The sequence below is a fragment of the Rhamphochromis sp. 'chilingali' genome (assembly GCF_963969265.1).
Source record: "Rhamphochromis sp. 'chilingali' genome assembly, chromosome: 1".
Taxonomy (NCBI): domain Eukaryota; kingdom Metazoa; phylum Chordata; class Actinopteri; order Cichliformes; family Cichlidae; genus Rhamphochromis; species Rhamphochromis sp. 'chilingali'.
This window is the reverse complement of record NC_137929.1, coordinates 40,452,111-40,471,424: the sequence shown is the minus strand read 5'-3', so window position 1 is coordinate 40,471,424 and position 19,314 is coordinate 40,452,111. Positions and strand designations below refer to the sequence as shown.

At 37.3% G+C, this 19,314-nt stretch overlaps 2 protein-coding genes across 2 annotated transcripts; one reads left to right on the top strand and one right to left on the bottom strand.

The window, feature by feature from the left end:
- Positions 1 to 2,884: 2,884 nt before the first annotated feature.
- LOC308392024 (kelch-like protein 33) lies at positions 2,885 to 12,538 on the top strand (the record flags this gene model as incomplete). The annotated part of the gene is made up of 6 exons (XM_080874864.1): positions 2,885 to 3,533; positions 5,230 to 5,672; positions 6,519 to 6,761; positions 6,843 to 7,093; positions 9,804 to 9,974; positions 10,166 to 12,538. 6 exons carry the CDS (start codon positions 2,885 to 2,887, stop codon positions 10,692 to 10,694), a joined length of 2,286 nt encoding a protein of 761 aa, XP_080730990.1. The 3' UTR covers positions 10,695 to 12,538.
- A 1,526-nt stretch (positions 12,539 to 14,064) lies between these two features.
- On the bottom strand, positions 14,065 to 19,314 carry ltb4r (leukotriene B4 receptor). The gene is made up of 4 exons (XM_080874713.1): positions 17,531 to 19,314; positions 16,290 to 16,814; positions 15,305 to 15,572; positions 14,065 to 15,046 (listed from the first exon to the last, which is right to left on the bottom strand). The coding sequence occupies exons 2-4, from the start codon at positions 16,760 to 16,762 to the stop codon at positions 14,669 to 14,671; spliced, it is 1,119 nt and encodes a 372-aa protein (XP_080730839.1). The 5' UTR covers positions 16,763 to 16,814; positions 17,531 to 19,314; the 3' UTR covers positions 14,065 to 14,668.

Genomic DNA, 19,314 nt, shown 5'->3' with positions numbered 1-19,314 from the left:
CAACAGACACTCAAAATATGAGTTTATAATTGATAATATTCTTTTGTACCAAATATTATCAACATTTATATTTGAATCATTTGATTTTATCTTTAGCTTTGTGTTCAATAAAGAAAATTGAAAAACTAAATTAACCTTTTCAGCTTAGCACTTTGTACCAATTGTCTTATTCTAGGCATATATGGCATGCAGGGTAGAATAAAGTATTAATTCTCTGTCGTTTTGGTAGAAAAAGCAACACATGCTATAGTCATTTTATTTATCACTGAACCAACATCTTAATGAAAATACTGAAAACTGAGAAATTAAAGTTATCTTATTGTGAATATAAAAAGCTTGTAAGAAAAATTCAGCAGGATTAGATGTAATTTTGTGCAGTGGGTGAGTACGGATAATGATTCACCCTTACAAAAGAAGCTCATTTGAGTAATTACTCTCATAATAGTTCAGTTATCGATGCAACATCAGTGTGTGCTAATGTCTTATTTCTAAAGGACATGAACCTGGATAAGAAATAACCTTCACCAAAGCAGAATATTCTTAACTCATGTTAGTATTTTGTCATTATTATTGGAATTCATTTCCCATATAAATATATTCTCAAATGTGGTTGAAATACTATACTAGCTACAATATATTACAATGAAGTACTGGTAAAAGTATCATGTAAATTACATATGTGCAGAAATCATTTCGACTGATGTGTCAAAGGAGAAAATAGTTGTTTTCAATGATGTTTAGTTTAGTATTAAAACTCACAAAAGTACACATTAGTATAAATATTACATGTTGTTAAACCTTTGACATAATAACTTTTACATCCAAAAAATTTTAGCTCCTTTTATAGAAAATGTTAAACCAAAAGCAGTACTTACAGTGCCTTTCTTTGCTTGTTGAATGAAGAGGGAAAATCAGCCTTTGTTCATTTCACAGTGAAATAATTGGAATTTATACTGTCAGTGAGGTAGGTGACATCCCCTCCCATTTACCTCATCCCCCTCCTTTCAGGCAAAAACTCACACACATACACTAATTTTCTTGCCTACACACACACACACACACACACACACACACACACACACACACACACACACACACACACACACACACACACACACACACAATAAATGTTTATCTGAGTTGTGTTATCTGAAACACAAATAAGTTATTATATTGGGCTTTGGATAAAAATTAACAGATTGTTGTTATTATAATAATATTTGTTTTTCCAATACCTTAACCTCTACTGTTATCCATTTTCAATATCAGGTTCTAGTACCTGTGCTCTTAGAAAACACTTGGCTATACAGCATAAGAAACCTGAGTTTCAGGCAGAAGCAGAGTGTGGAGTAACAGGAGAGTAATTGAGTTCTGCTGAAGCAACTAAAGATGAAAATATTTTTAAAATGGAAATATGTGTCATAGAATACTTTTTGAATGATCTTCTGGCTTTTATCTGATCAGAAGTAGAGAAAAAAAGAGAGAATTTTAAAAAAGCAAAAACATTAGGTAACAAAGTACCCTACCAATGATATTTTCTACAGGAAATACATTTTTTTTATTTCCAATAAAAATCTTTATCTCCAAAAACAAAGAGCTGAAAACCTGATTTTAATTTTGTTTGCAAAAAAGTTATAAATAACTGTTATTTAAAATAATAACTGTAGAACTAACATAACAAAGTTAATACGTTTCAAGATGAGTAACACAGCTGATCTGTGACTCAGCCTACATGCTTTTCATCAGCTATCAGTGTCAATAATGCACAGGAAGGAACTTTCACAATGACTGCACTAAAAACGTTTTCAGGAACTCTTCTTCTCTCTCGTTCTGTTGTGTAACAACTTTTCAACATGGATGTTAAAAACTGAATTAAACACATAATGAAACAAATATTATTGTTTTTTGGGTTAATAGATTTTCCTGATGTTACTTTGAACACAATTTAAAAAACGTACGCTGGACATAGTGAGAGAGTGTTTTATTTATACTCATTAATGCTTTGTCAGACTTTAGACACAGCAGTAATGGCTGTGTTATTGTTGTTATTTAAGGTATTTGGACAATACTGTCTTCTCAGTCTTCGTTTTCACCTTCAGTCCCTTCATGTAATACTTCAAAATACTTCACTTCATGTTGAACTTTTTTAAGCAGGCAGTTCCTGAGCGTACTGGAAACTTCTTGTAGTGTAGTCTTTATAGTGTCAGTGCCATGCTATAATTAAACCTGCTCTAGTGCCTTGTGCGCCCCACATGCTCACAATGCCACTGGTCAAAGTCACTTGTTCCACCCACACTGCTAAAGGAAAAGCAAGGTAGGTGCCTATGCAGAGTCTTAATCTAAAATAAGATATTAACCAATTGTAATCAAGCAAGACTCGTCTTAGTACAAAATTACAATAAGTCGTATGCTGCTGGTATTTCTAATCTCGTGGGAAATTGTTCTTACGAGGACGTTTACTGTCAAAATGAACTGTAAGTTGTTACATGTTGAACTCTGTGAAAAGGTGCAACAGACAGATGTTTGTGTCTTGACACATTCGTGTATTACAGCATTGCTAATAAGTGGCCTCCTGAACTTAAAGGTTTGTCATGATGACAATATTGACACTTTTTTTTAGGCTAGGTTGTGTTTTCTTTGCGTAAAAGACACTTCAGAGGTCATGAGGACAATTGATTCATGTCTAATGTTAAAGTGAATAAGTACAGTGGCATTTCCAGGAATAGAGTAGTCACACTTTTCTAGTGTCTTTATTACTGACTTATCCTGACTCTCGCTGTTCTGCCTTTTCTCTCTTTGTACAGTACACGTTGAATGTAAACATCTGGCGGTCTGCTCTGACACAAGCAAGTCTATAAGGTGACAGTGCACACAGCAAGACATTATGAGAGGAAGTGGAGCAAGCGGAAGAGAAAGTGCAACACATGTGGACAATAGTGGCATAAAAGAAAGCTCAAAAACTATTCTTCAAACACCAAAGCATATACCAGACTCTAAAGCTCAAGAAACTCCTCACGGCCTTTCTTCATGTCTCTCAGAGAATTCTGATCTTATCTCTTACAACTTCTCTTCACACTCAGACAGACTCTTCACTCACTTACACAACCTTTGCAAGGAAGAATTACTCCTGGACTGCACCTTTATCGTTCAAGGAAAATCCTTCCAAGCTCACCGGCTTGTTCTAGCAGCTATCAGTCAAACCCCAAATGCATTTTTAGGTTCAAAAGAAATGCCAGGGCTTGGAGTGGGAGAAATTGCACAATGTTTGACACCAGTTGGGTTAAGGGCTATCATGGAGTTTGCATATTGTGGACATGTGGCCATGGACTTGAGTAAAGAGCGGGTAATTGAGGAGGTTTTAAATGCTTCTCAATGTCTCCAGATGGAGAGGCTGAAAGAAAGTTGCATATCAAAGATCAAAACTTCTGCTGCAAAAGAGAGAGAGAAGAGCTTGGCTATCATCAGAGACATGTGGAAGAGAGGAGAAGGATGTGATGTCACAATACAAGCAGAGACTGGAGAGAAATATTCAGGTGAGGCCCAAACACTCATATATGGGATCATATATGACTTTACATGACTTTACAGTGGTAACAAATGAAAAGTAATCTATGAGGAATGTCCACTAGCTGACCAGTGTAGCCTTTGAGATTATGATGTAGGGTAATATGACCCGAACAAGGTTTAATCTCTTAACACCCAACAATGACACATCTAGAATTAGAATTAGAGCTGGGACTGCTTTTAGTCACATGCTGAAAAGGAAAATCCCCAGAAACTAGAGTATGTTACTTTTCAATTTAAGTTCCATACGTTCATACTGGCATTAAAGTTTTTCTTTTAAACAGTTTTCAATTATAGTGCTTTGAAAAGATTTCGATTGTTTTAAATAAATAGTTACAAGAAAATTCCCAAAGCATTTATTTCAGATCTGCAAATGCATACTGCCCTTCATTTTTATTGTGATCACTAAAAGAGAAACAAATACTGTTCTTAGATCTGGTCACATTTCATACAATTGTGGTCAAACGTTTCCATGAACTCATTATGGGTTTGCATGTCATGATAATTTGGGAGTTTTTAATGATTTCTTTCAACTGATCTTTTCCCAGAGTGGAATCATTGTATATCATATGTCTGTCATGAATTAAATTAAATGATTTTGGATTTTCTTTTATGTTTCTGGCTTAATTCTTTTTGGATATTTGACTACTCTTCTCAACAGAAGTGGTAGACTTCAATCAAATTAGTTGGTTTGATACCTGGCTTTAATTATTTTCAGTAGGGTTGAGCTCAGGGCTTTAGGTTACAAGACTCCATTTAAAGCATTACTTAAAAGTACTGTTTTATAGCATATAACATGGGGTGTTGTATGTGTAAAAAAAGTATATTGTGTATGAAGATGAATGTATGTTTTGTATGTAAAATCTATTAACTGTAGTAGTCAGTCAGTGTAGTTGTTCTGAAAGCAGTGGCATTATCTGTACACTCTGAAATGTATATCTGAACAGTATACAACACAGTATATTGTACTGTTGTATTATATCCAAAATAAATCTAAAATAAATTCAAACTTGTGCATCAAGTTCTTTTTTCCTTGAGTCACTAAAGACGCATGCTGCACAATTGTTCCACCCTGGAAAAAGAACAGTTCAAATAAATCATATAAAAGTCCTAAATTGCTATGACATTTATGTACATGATGAATGTGTGTAAAATTCTGACCACAACTGTAGCTGGTGTGCAACTATTTTACTCATGATAATCACATTCACAGAAAGGGTGACTGTACTACACGCTCCTCCACAAACTTGTAGATTTCCTAGAATCCTTTTCCCAGAATAGTTCATAGTGTGACAGTCAGCTGTTGTTTATGCAGGTAAGAGAAATGGAATGTCAATAATGTCAACACAAAGTAAATATATACACAAAATCATGTCATTTACTAATATAGGAATTTTTTTTAAATGTTAAAAATGTGTAATTTCTTGGTGACACATGCTGACCAGACATGTGCTGCTGTAAAAAGAAAAATTAAAGACAAAAAAAAAGCATGACATAAACACAAAATGATCACCCGCTGTTGTTTTGAAGGAGAAAGTAAACTGGAAATGCATTTCCAGTATGCTAACACTAGGTGGAGTTAGAAACGTTTTCTTACCTTGTGTCTTTTTCTACTTTATCCGCATCTTTCTCTGTGACTTTTTATCATCTCCTGACTTTTCTCAGCACATCGTGTGGTGTTAGCAGCAGCTGGGGACTATTTCCGGGCATTGCTGTGCGGAGGGTTACGGGAGTCTTGCCAGGAAGTGGTGTGCCTGCGAGGTGTGTCGTCTTGGGTGATTGAATCCATGCTCTATTTCATCTACACCGGTCAGCTCAGACTGAACTGGAGTCGGATTTGGGAGCTTACAGATGCCATGCTTCAGTTCCAGCTGGAGGGGGCGCTGTCGCTGTGCATTGAGTTCCTGCAGGACAGAATGGATGAAAGCACATGTCTAGATGTGCTGGTCCTGGCTGAGACCTACGGGCTGGTCCAGCTAGGGCAGGCAGCCGACGAGTATATTGCAGCCCACTTCCAGTGCGTCTCTTATGGGGAAAAGTTCAAGGATATTCCCTTTCACCTCCTTGACAAGCTTCTTAAGAAGGACTCCTTGTCTGTAGAGAGTGAGGTAGTATTTTTTATTTCTGGTGGTCAGTCATTCTTTTTGTGTTTAGCTTAAATTTCTCGTCATGTGTTCCTCCTTTCGTCTATCATATCTAACTTTTTTTTTTTTTAAATTTCTCAATCATTTTATCTGTTCCCAAGGTAATGCCAGGGATAACAGCTGTTATCCATGTGCAATGCAATGGGTTTGTAATTCATTTTATTTTTATTTATATAGCATAAAATCACAGTAACAATCACTTCAAAGCAATTTATACTGTAAGGTAAATATCCTGTTATAGTAATAACAAAAGGGAGATAACAACAATGAAACGGTCTCCTTTGAGCAAGTGCTTGGAGAAAAACGTCTTTTTAAAAGGATGAAACCTGTGGCAGAACCAGAAACATGCAGCAGCTTATAGGCTTTTAGCTTCACAACTAATGTGCTACTTATGCTTACAGTTCAACAGCCTTATATAAAAGAACAAAAAATTGCAATAAGACACATTTATATTCAGTGCTGTTTTGGGGGTCTTTACATACTTTATAACTGCAAAGTTTGACCATTAAAATATTAATTATTTGTATTTACAAATGGAAGAGAATATACAATTAGCCTAATGTATTGCTCACAAAATGTTGTGTAGGTGACATTGCTCACAATTGTACACCATCCAAAGTGCAGCATTCAGTAGTTGTAACTGAAAATATTCCGTTTGTATATGTGAAAAAAATATAAATTATTAACTCAAATTTAAAATGAATAGATTTTCTTAAGGACAGTTGGAGTAGTAATCACAGGCTATTTGTGAAATTTATTGTTTATTTTGTAAAATAATATTTCTAAAGCATTTCTCTTCTTTATAATTAGATTGTGGTGTTCAAGGCAGTAGTGAGCTGGGTGGAGGACAACCCTAAAGAGAGACTCCAATGCCTGTCCAGCCTGCTCCGTCATGTTCGGATCACACTCTTCAGCTATGCTGAACTTCAGGAGGCCCTTAGTTGCAGCATCTTACTCAGGAGCCCTGGTGCAAGGAAAACACTGGTAGCCCTCCAAAGTCTCATTGAAGGAGATTACAGAGGGCCTAAATATCATCCTCGCACCAAAAACCAGGTTGATACTCTTTTACTTCACTGATGTTTGGAATTCAATTAAAGCTATGTCCGTTTAAGCAATATTACCACTTTTCTTTAGGTCCTGGTTTTGGTAGGTGGGGACACTGTTGATGATGAATTCATGAAGAGGGTTCCCAGCCAGACCCTGTGGTTTGCTCAACAGTTCCACCGTGGCCCCGGTTTAAGAAGGAGCATAGAATGGAAACCATTTGCAAAGTTTCCTGAACCTGCGCGATTCAGACACTGTGTCTGTCTCTTGAACAACAAACTGTATGTGTTGGGAGGACGCAAATACTATGGAGCACTGGACATCCTCAAGTCAGCAGTGAGGTTAGTGTTGTGTGGGTCACAGATGTCATACAGACATCAGAGGTGTTTGTGGTTGATTTTGGAAAAGAGTTCTTCTTGTACGTTGTACACGTGCTTGATATATAAACTGTCAAGATATTAACAGCTTTGTTTGAGTTCAGAGCTCATCAACAGCACAGTCATTGGCAGAAGACTGAAACACTGAACTGATACATTATGCAACTTCCTCCTTGAATGAATTGCAGAAATGTGTGTGCATGTTTGCGTAACTGCTGTGTAAATTTAGTTAAATGTAGCTTTTTAATCTGTAACTACAACTACATGTCTTTTACTCTCAGAACCTTCTGATCTAGTGGGATTTTCCTGCACATTCACATCTAGAGTTTACAGAAAAGACCCCCCAAAAAAGGAAATATCCAGTGAGGTCCAGTTGTCTGGGCAGATCTGTATTGAATCAGAATCATTGTTAATTGCCCAAGTTTAAAGCGAGAGAGAGAGATAAAAAGTGGGGAAAAAACAAGTTAGAAATTAGAAATTACACAAACTATAGTGCAAAACTGAGTAGTGCAATATGCATATGACTGCATGATATGAGTGGATTATTTCATCAGAGTGAGGGAAGTCTAGGGGCATAAATGTTCTTCAGGGATGTGAGCGCTCTGCAAAGATGTTTTCTGCCCATTATATAACCCTGGACCTTCAAAGGATCTGAATAGAGGGAAAATCAGTGCCTATGATCCATTCTGCAGACCTAATTGTCCATTGCATGCTGGCCAGGTAGTAGGGGTGGTGTAATGGTACGATTGACATTTCTTTCCACACTTTGGGCATTGTTTAAACATCACGGCCTACCTCAGTACTATCGCTATCATGTCACAGTGAACCAAAATTTCTATGGAATATATGCAGCACCATGAGAGTGGGTAAAATAAGTATTTTACACGTTACCATTGAGATGAAATTCTCACCAGATGTCAATAACAAGCCATCCGATCCATACATGCAAGAAACCACAGATTTCCATAAATTAGGTTGTGTAATAATGAGGAACTTTACTTTCTACTCAGGCTGGTTACTTTAGGTTCAGTGGTATAACATAGCATTTATGCTGGGAACTCAAAGTGGGCTGGAAGGAGTGCAGGTGTGTTGTTGTGGCTTCAATACTTCAGAGCATTTAGCTGGCAATACAGAAAAGAAGGACACTGAAGCAATATTAATTTCAAATCACATACTGGATCTATAGAAGATTTGCTTTAATAGATCTTGTATTTTTATATTGCAAAATGTCCTGCAAAACAAACTAAGCTATAGTTACTTTGTGTTATGCAAATGTTGCATGAAAATACTGGGTGGTGTTGTCCACAGTAAATGGGTTAGTTTCCAGCAATGTGGTGAATTTATTATGAATTCACTTTATTTTTATTGGTGGACAGGGGCTGGTCGGTATTAGGTTACATCAAGTGTAGTAGACTAATTTGTATTTACACTGATAATGCTTAGATTAAGTCACTGAATTACACCATTATACCAGCTTTATAGAGTCTTGTATAAAGGTAATGTACAGTATAGTGTCAGTATAGGAAATAGAAATAGGTCAAGATATCTTGTGAAACTGCTGTCTTGCCCCGCCCCAATTTCCTTTTAATTTGTGTGTTGTCCTCTTAAAACCTCTTGTGTATTGCGATTCTTTTCCCCATGCTGAGCTACTACACCGCAAACTGTGGTTACCCCACATGCTAGATCTCAGTTTTACCCCTGATTGTAATGATTGTACTATGTTCCTGTGTAGGTGTGGAGGGAAAGTACATGTACAATGAAGGCAACAGAAAAAATAGTTATTTTTTTTACTTTCTTTCTGCTGGTGTCATACATTACAAATTAAACATGAGTACATTAATTTGAGTTTAGATTTGAATAATAGTTACATTCTCTTGTACTAATATTATTTTATTACAGTTTTAATATGGTTCAGTTGCCTTTGCATAAAATCAGATGGTAGAATTTTCCTATAAGAAATGACTTTTGCTGTATTTTCCTACTTTGAGTACATTTCATAGCCTATACTTTCCCCCTTTTATTACTAGAATAAAGAGGTTGATTCATTACTTCAAATTTTACTGGCGTATTTGTTAGTGTCATGAAACGGCTGTGGCAAGCAGGACGTAGGACCCAAAATGCAGGACACTCAGAGGAGTAAACTCAAAGAGGCTGCTTTATTGCAGTTACAGGACAGAACTCCAAAAACAAACCAACATTAGAGACTAAAACTAAACGCTAAGAAACCTGGAGGCAAGAGACTAGGGACGAGGAGCACGGAGGGAAACACACACAGTATGAGGGGACAACACGACACCCACTGAGTGAAACACAGGGCTAAAATACACAGCTGGGAGTAATCAAACACAACAAGAACAGGGGAGGCCAAACTAGACCCACTGACATGAGACACAGACAAAGTAAAACAGGAAACATATCACATAGATGCGGACTTGACAAGGGGATACAGCTGACAGGGGAGACAGAGACAAAATCGAAGTTCAATAAGAATGCAAAACTCAAAACACCGGGTCACCGACCCAGGACTGTGGCAGTTAGTATCTATCTAATTTCTAAGTACAGAATATCTGTACTTTTTCCATCTCTGGCAATCAGAAAGCAATCCTGCTACTTAGTGCAAATTAGTATCAGCTGGCTCAGTCCTAACTGACAAGCACAATCCCATTTGCCTTAGGTTTGACCTGACACAGTGCAAATGGGAACAGCTCCCTGATATGTTGCATCAACGGGACTACTTCTCCGCACTGTGCCTAGATGGGAAGGTTTTTGCTCTTGGGGGAAATCGCAATGACCATCAATACCACGATGCTGTGGAATGTTACAGTCCTGAGGAGAACACCTGGAGGTGAATACATTAAGTTATGGCTTTTTTTATATTCATTGATATCTTATATCTTGAGCTCTTGTAGGAAGAATGTATTTGAAGCACTATAAAAAGGTTAGTTTAAGAGTTCTGTGTCTATCTTAATGGGACTAACTCCCCCCCCCCAAAAAAAAAAAAAAAATCCCTTTCATTTGGCTGTTGTTGTCCTGCAGGCTGGCTCACCCTCTGGACACAGCTGTTTGTGGCCATGCTGCAGCTGTTCTGGATGGGCAGATCTATATTTCTGGTGGTTCTGACTCCCATCACCATTGCCTCTCATCTATGTGGCGCTACCATCCCTCCCGTGGCTGTTTTCCCAGATCACCCATGAGCGTGGGAGCAGGACGTGCAGGCCATACAATGTTAGCTTTAGGAAGGCGGTTGGTAGTAGCTGGAGGGCTACAGCCTCTCTGGATAGGCTTTGGAGATCAGCTCTTGTGTGAGCTGTATGACCCTACTCAGGACTCCTGGTCCTCGTTTCCCACTCTGCCTCGAGCTCATCTATCACCAGGAGGAACTGTACTTGATGGTAAATTGTATGTAGTAGGAGGGTCTTCAGCAAACACAGCAAGGGATACCAAGTGGGTGCATTGCTATAACCCCAAAGAGCAATGTTGGGAAAACCTGGGTGCTATGCCCTACCCATATACTGATCTGGCAGCTTGTTCACTGCCGTGCCCAGACGTGGTTAATCATCAATAAAATCTTTAAGTAGTAGTTGATTCTCTGTAGTGGTTCAGAGTGTTACATGCAAATCTGCTCTTGAAACTCAGGAGTCTGATAACAGACTATTGCACAGTAGAACAATTTAAACTGATCCAACAATGATTACATTTGCAAGCAGACAATAGGTTAGGTGTGGACCACATTAGTCAAGTCAAGCAGATTTTGATACTAATTCCTTCCATGAACCATAAAGGCTCTTGAAGCCCATCAGATAATTTTTTTTTTCCTTTTGTCAGTTTTTTTAAAATTCTGACACAGGTTTGCGCTAGCTTAACTGGTAGAAGTAATCAGAAGGTTGGTGGTTCGATCTCTGGCTGCTCCAGCATGCCAAGTATCTTTGTACAAGATACTAACTGTTAACTCTAAACATTGTTCTCTCCATGAATGGGTGTTTATGTTTGCTAGAAAGCACTTGCATAGAAAAACCATCGAAAAAAAGTTGCTTGTATGAGGCAAGTTGTGTAAAGTGCTTTCTATCTAAGCTTAGAGTGCTCAGTTACAGTAGAAAAGTGCTATATAAGAACCCTTCCATTTGCCATTTACACTATCTGAAAATGTCCTTGCATAACCTAACACCATAAAATGAATCATTGAAACTAATGAGTCAAGAGAGAAAATGCGAGAGCAAAACACGTGGAGTTGAGCTCAGATTAGATGTGAATCTGAGCTCAATAAACTAGTTTTCCAAGTAATCATTTTGTATCTTGAGCAGTTTCAACAGAAAGCTTATCAATGCTGCCATAAAGTAGCAGCCAGTGCATTTCAGGTGCATGAAAACGCATTTTCAAATACCACAGTGACACTGCTTCATTTAAAATACACAGACACACAAATAAAAACAAATGTTTGTAGGCAATGGATGTGATTATTTACCTTTTGCTAGTTTGAATCAAACACCCTCTGGCAGCACAAGCACACTAACATATTTTTGTATGCTTTTGCAAATATTTTGAGGTATTAATACATGTCATATCAAAGTATACTGTAGTATATGAATGCACTAACTTTTCTGTTTAATAACATCACAAGAAGACTAATAAAAATGTTGTGGCATTGCACATGTATAAACTAATTCTAATTTAATGTAATGCTTTTTAACATATTGATCTGAGGCCCAGATGAGCCCCCACTTGTGATGGTAGGACACACCCATACAGGTCAAAATCACAGCAGGCCCTGCTAAGGCCGTAACATGTACAAGAGAAATGACTCAACAAAGGAATTAAGATCACAGAGAATGCATCTGTATATGGTCCAGATGTCTGTGCTCCACCTCCGCCTAAAGATGCAATGAAATATTCAAGTCAATTTACTGTTGTACCCAACTAATTCAGTCAGTTTGCAGAGAGTTTTGTCTCCCATTTCTAATGACTGTATATTATGCAGAATCCTGCACAATTGTGGACAGGCGCTATTTCAAATGTGTTTTCTATTTAAGTTCAGTTTAATGGGATTAATGACATTTTAATCTTTAACTTTCATTCAAATGTTAAAAATACACATAAAAAACAGACATCCAAAAGTAACTTGACATTTTAGTTAAAATGCTAACTACATTAAAATTTCAATAGTCCAAATTACACTAAATGAGGTCACAGAACAGTCAGTCTTCTGCATTGTGATACAGAATTGGCCTATTTATCTGATGTTTCACACGTCTTCTTCATACGCAGCTTCCCAGCTTGAGTAACAGAATTAGGTTGCAAAAACAAACAATGAATAGCTCCATTTCTTTGTAGTCTGTTCTAATCATGCTATCTTTGACTGTTGTTTTCTTTTCATGCTTATTTTCTGTTTACTACTGATAAATTTTCTGTATCGCAAGCTGTTTTTTGCATCTGGAAATGCACTGTTTGAGGCATGCACATTTGCAAAAAGGAGGTTTCTGTGTTTTTGTCGTCTTTGAAGTGAATTAAAGTGGTATTACTGAACACCGCTGTGACCTGAATTCTATGTTTCAGCTTAGTCATAAGTGAATATTGACCTAGTAATGAAGAAGAAAAAAAAATAAGATAACAGCAACAAAAAGAAAAGTACATGTAGTCAAGGCATTTTCCATTTAAACAGTTTCCCAGTGTGATGTGACTATTTGTTTTTGTTTTATTGTACAAAATCACAATTGAAGCTACAATTTAATTTAATTACATTTTATTTATACAGAACCAAATCACAACAACAGTTGCCTCAAGCCGCTTTTACATTGTAAGTTCAAGATCACATAGGTCAACAAAAGTGGGGAACGTTTCTCCTGGAGCATTCGCATAGCAGGGTCAGAACTTGGCAGCAACAAAACAGCACAGATCCATGTCTTAGTGGTTTAGGCTGCTGGTGATAGTCATGTAATTTCCTCCACACACTTTGGGCCCCTTAATCGCAAGTGTGCGTCTTCTAAACCTAAATATTGTTGCTGACCATTTCTATCTCTTTATGATCAGAGTGTTACTGTCTTCTGGTGGTTGCTTTCAGCACATCACGAAGCTCAAAACATCTCAAACTGGTTTATTGAACACCACAAACAGTTTACTGTACTCAAGTGGCCTTTACGGTCATCAGATCACAATCCATTAGAGCACCTTTGGGAAGTTGAACCCAGCACCAGCAAGTGTTCTTTATTGTCTTATAAAATACCTTTCAGAATCAGATTTTCTGAGTTAATCCAGTTTGCACTGTTGTTGTGTACATTTTTTAAATCTAAGTGAAACTCATTTCCTATACTACTCTGGATTAAGTTCATGCGACCATTTTTTTTTCTTTTCCTGTAACTGTACTGCTGCAATCAAGTACAGGTGCTCAGGGTGAACAGGAAACAACATACTCTAACTCAACATAGCAAGTGTTTAAAACTGCTACTTTTTTAAGTAAGGACCCAAACATCTTTGTAATACATATAGAAAATGTGTTCGTTTCTATTATTCACATTCATATTATGCATATTTTTGCTCTTACTTTATATATATGTTTGCTTTATAGAAGGATTTAACCTCACTACCCAAGAAAGAAATGCTTGCTTTCTTGGTTTTCAATCAGAATTGTATAGCCCATATGTAAAATCATAAAAATAATCATGCTCCTGAGCAGTCTGAACGAAATCTACAGCACAATTCAAATATATTTCAGTTCAAACTTGTCACCTATATGTTTTTACTCAGAGAGAAATGATTATTAATAAAGGAAAATGAATCAGTCGTAACAGAACCGTACAGTTAGAGGACAAAAACAGTCTGTTTGACATTATTTGAAGGCCCTACATAAGTTACCAGTTGAGTAACAGTAAACAGTTTTGTGTTTCCAGGATCCTACAATGGCGGTAACCACTGATGTGTCACTCTTTGACGTCACTATGACTGCAACTCGTTTCCTGCAAAGGTGAGCACTTTTTGTTTTTTGCTCACCTATTTTATTGGGACTTTTGATGGTAGCTCAACAGCATAATAACCACATACAGTGTTGTAATGCAGGTCAGTTAGATGTTGTGAAAGAGAAGGCAGCAATGCACGAAACCGTGACAAAAAAGGATGCTTTCGTGACATGTTTTTGATGCAATGTTCTGTTTGTCCAACAAAGCAACCAGTACAGTCTCACATATTAAACAAGCCATGTTTGCACAATAAGAGATTGGCAAACATTAAGAAACTTTCATTTTTTTAACAAACTGAATTTGAGCTCACAGTCAGACTGTGTGTTGTGCGCTATAGAAAAATTCTGATTAGAATTAAAAATTACATCAAAAATACTGATGAAATTGTCCATTTCTGTACAACTGGATAGAATATGAATACACACACACAGACATACATGCAAAAAATATATGATACTCTGCAATGATTTGCTTCAGCAATACAAAAATATTATATTTACAGTATTTACTTTCTGGACTACTCCAGTTAGCTTACATTGTTAGTATATGCGAGTTTGGGTCAACTCAATTCACATTATTTTAAATGCTACAGTTACTGCTCAAAGGTGGCCAGAGTCTTTAGTTCAGGCGCATCAATCTCCTGCTCCACTGCACTCCTGCTCTCGCCTCTGTTCTTGCTTTTGAAAGGCTTCCCCATTTTGACAGAGAGTGTGTGCAGGACAGAGCTCTCATCTGGTGAAGAGCTGCTGCGGCCGCTACGGGAAAAAGATGTGGTCCTGCTCTCTGAATTGGTGCCCTCAAAGAGCTTGCCCATGAAGCTGAACCCAGCCTGGCGGATGTGTGAGCTGCCTGCAAACACATAGAGGATGGGGTTGACAGCACTGCTGAAGTAGGCAAAGGCTGTAACGTTTGGACGGGCTGTTTTAGCAGCACGGCTCACTGTCTCACTTCCCATCAATAAACCAATCACCTGAATGAGGAAGAAGAAAAGAGGCGTAAATATTATTGGGGGAAAACAAAACAAAATAACACACAAAAAGAAAGTAAATTGTTTATGAATTTATTCCGTTATCAGTCAGAGCTATTAATGTCACTCCTGTGGTAGCATGACAAAAGTTTTGCTAGAGTAACTGGAGAAGTGCAACATATGCCTGAAGTGTTTACGTCTGGGTCTTACAGTAAGAGAGAGTTTTGATGCTGTCAACCCAGCGTTAAATAGATAACACACCTCTATGATGTTGACAATGTGGTAGGGGAGCCAAAAGACTGCAAAAGCCGAGATGATGAGCAGAATCAGGCGACTGCTTTGTCCTTTACGTTGGAACATGGCACTTCGCAGGCGGCAGATGACAGAGGAGTAGCAGGTGTTGATGAGAGTGAAGGGCACCAGGCATCCCATAATGGTCTCAAAAATGTACTGGAAAACAGGATGAGCCACACTCCCCCAGTGGTAAAGCACACAACCGCTCATGTTGTTTTTGGGACTCTTGAGAACACTGTCAGAGAATTAAAGGGAAAAGATTATGAATTCACCAAAAGATACTACGTAAGAAAATGAGAGACATGACTCTGTGTGCATGTAGGAACTAAACTATGAGTCGACAACAAAGCAAAATAAAAAGAACTGTGACAGTTTGAGTACAGGCATAAATTTGTAGGACCTTTTTAAAGTAGTTTGGGTTAGATGTTAGACTACAGTCAAATCTGTTTTACAGTTTACTCAATACGCCCTTACAGTAATAATAAAATAATAATTTTAAAAGAAAACACTAAAAAAAGTGAAAAAATATATGAAATATATATATATATATATATATATATATATATATATATATATATATATATATATATCATAAATTAGATATGAAAAGATTGAAAAAATAAATATTTTAGAAAATTTAGAAATGAATTGTTGAAAAGATTTATCTGCAGGAGATATTAAAAATCAAAATTTCTTTTTTTTTTCTTTATTGCGTGTTATTATAGGTGTATTACTTTCCAGTAGTGCTGTCTCTAAGTGGAGTAGTTGAGATACACTACAAAAAGGTTATCTTTATATGTTTTATATGAAAAAAGGAAAAAACTACATTATCCACATGAAGCTAATGGGAGCAGATATCCATTAAGATCAGTTCACTTTCCTTCACTGATCCGCAGCAGTAAACACATTAATACACAATTGCTTTGAATGTGAAAAAAACCTTTGGTCTCACCTGCGATAGAAAGGCATCGGCAGTGACAGCAGGAATGCTAATATCCAGACTCCCAGCAGGAGAAACAGCAGGGAGCGCTTAGTTCTTATTTTCTGGGAAACAAAAGGCCTTGTGACAGCAAGGCAACGGTCCATGCTCATCAGACAAATAAGGTAGATGGACACGTACATGTTCACATTTGATAGGTAATGCATCAGCTTGCATGCTGCTGAGCCAAACTCCCAGCCTCGGCCTCCAGCCAGGTATCTCAGGAAAAAAGGTGCACTGAGCAGGACAAGAGCATCCGCAACAGCCAGATTCAACACCAACAAACATGTCACTGAGCGCTTCTTTACACGGCAGACCACTGACCAAACCACGAACAGGTTCCCCGGAAAACCCAGTACAAATGCCAGGGTCAAGATGCCAATACCAATCTGAGCAGAGATCATCTGAGGGGCAGTGGAGGTGGTGGAGTTTGTGTTGGATGCCATTGAGAAAGCTTCTGAAGATGTTTAGTTCCAAAAGCTGTGAACTTGACTTAACCTTAAAAATAATAGAGAGGCAGGAAACAGGATATGTTGCGTTAAGATTTGTGAGTACACTCTGTATCTGTGCTTAAAATATTGCACAACATTTTGATTTCCACAACTGCATCTAACACAAGAAAAGTGTGTACACCAGAGCTGCTTTGAATGAGCAAACATTTATTTAACCAAATGAAATTATTTGACAAGTTCCAGAGATGTTGAACATCAAAATGTGCTGAAATGTTCTAGTCTAGTCGAGTCTTTCTTGCTCTCAAAGGCCTAACTTTATCATTAGTAAATATATGAATGTACAAATCTTATGAAGGATAACAATATGTGTTTAATCACTTTCGGTTATTGGAAAAATTGGACACATAGCACACGACAACACAGAAAACAAATACTCAATATGCACTTATTTTTTGAACCACGCTGAAACATCTGGGCAATTAAAGAAGTCCAGTTCAGATCACTGAGAAGCTACACAGACATCTGTGTGCTCCACAGAAAGCTGCAACTCCTCTGTTACAAATCAAAACCTAAGAGCAGCAATAAAAATGGCAATCTAGAAATGAATGTGTAACAATGACTAAATAAATAATCTGGGAAACCTGTTGAGATTTCTGTTACTCTTTACATCCATATTAAGATTTTATTAGAAAACAATGAATTTGCCAAACTCTGTGATATCTAGTGGCTGGGAATCTTGGCATATCAAACTCTCATGCTTACCTTCAAATGGTGGTGTCTCTCTTAAAATCAGAAAAGTAAAAGCAAAAAAATAATATCCCTCTGTGTAACACCTCACACCTAACCTCCAGAGTTCCCTTCTTAACTCTGAAGATCTTGTGCGAGGAGGAAAACAGGTTTTTTAATATATTGAGTAAGAAGTGTCATGTGAGAGGAAATCAATGACCACAGGAAGCCAGCTTTGTGCTCACTCTGTTGCGAGGTAGCTGCTGTTCCTCCTACACTTCTCACTTTGTTACTGTATTCTTATTGGTGCACTGTGCTGTGTTACTGGTACGCTTTATGGGAAATATTGACATGACATCTGCTGCCTATTGTGGAGCAGTGTTTGCCCTCCATCCTTTCAGAAAACAGACTTGAATAAAGTTAATGAAATGCTAACAGTAAAGCTTTTATGTAATTTTACATAGTTTATTGACATATTCATTTAGCAACTCACTGTAACTAAAAATAAATAAGGAAAGAAAAAAGAAGGAAAAAGCCAGAGTACCCTAATATATTGTGAAATTGATGATGTGTTTTTTGTGAAAGAAGAGAAATCAGAAGTGTGACTAAGTGGGGTGCGTGACGGAGGGGTATTCCAGTAAACCTTCAGTGTCTTGTTGATACACGATTTTAAGTCACAGTTGTGTATTGTACAATTTCTCTTGCAACAGACTTTTTGGCAGACCTTTACAACAACTCTTACCACATAATCCAAATGTCTTAAGTTATTTAGGAGAACAGGACATATCCAGCTACACAATGACCTGTATTATGTGTCATGCTTTTGTCATGTTTTGATTAATTTGTATTGTTATTTATTTATTTTACAATCTTAAAAGAATCAAGAGGTGTAAAGCTGTAGTTGTGTAATAAACATTTACCCATTAAAAATCAATGAAATGATTACATGTGATGGGGAGGACTGAAAATGCAGAAGGAATAATCGCATACTCAGCACCAGTCCTTGGCTACATGGAGTAGTAGCAGCTTGCTGCTTATTATGTATCCTTCATCCTGATAGCGAGACCACAGGCTTGAAGCGGATGAATTTGGTTTCCCTGTAGTTCAAATGCCTGTCTTTGTTTATGACTTTGTCTTGTCTTTCTGTTCACCTATTTTCTGATCATCTGTGCTAGATTGAATGGACATCAAGTGATCAACGTAAATTATTTTCCTACTTTAGTGACTTTTACAGTGAGAGGAGTGTAACAGAGGTGCATAAGGTGTCTATGACTTTATGCAACAGACAAGGCAATATTAGATGCTTGGACATAATGGATGCTTGTTAAGCACATAAATTGTCTCTATCATGATCTCATCATTTTATCTTTACCCACTTAGGCATCAAGGCCACTTGTTCAGATTTAAGTTTGGGTCACACTGGCTTCACGTTTGACTTTAGAACAATTTAGTGTACAGAAAAGATGATGGTTGAGTGAATCAGTGTAAGGTCCTCAGGGCTTGTGATGGCAAGTCTAAATGAAAACCCCTTCACCACTGCAGTTCACAGTTGATATGAGTTGTTCAGTTTGAGTTTGAGTTTTGCCAAATGCGGTGTTGTGCTTTACGGTCAAACATCTCCACTTTGGTTTACTTCTAGTAATCTTGTTTTTTCAGATTCAACTTTGGAAACTTAATCTGTTACCATTCTCGCTAATTTTTTTAAAATCTTTTTTTGTTTGTTTGTTTGTTACAAAGAACAGGCTTTCTCCTATCCACCCATCTGAACAAACATTACTGTATTTGTTCTGTGTTTTTCTAACTACTCAGGTACCAGAAAC

Bases quoted from the DNA above. Each gene is read 5' to 3' on its own strand.
- ltb4r (XM_080874713.1), bottom strand. From the start codon at position 16,762: ATGGCATCCAACACAAACTCCACCACCTCCACTGCCCCTCAGATGATC. The intron at 15,573-16,289 runs GTGAGACCAAAG...ATTCTCTGACAG, and splicing joins CCGATGCCTTTCTATCGCAG to TGTTCTCAAGAGTCCCAAAA. The intron at 15,047-15,304 runs GTGTGTTATCTA...TTCCTCATTCAG, and splicing joins ACATTGTCAACATCATAGAG to GTGATTGGTTTATTGATGGG.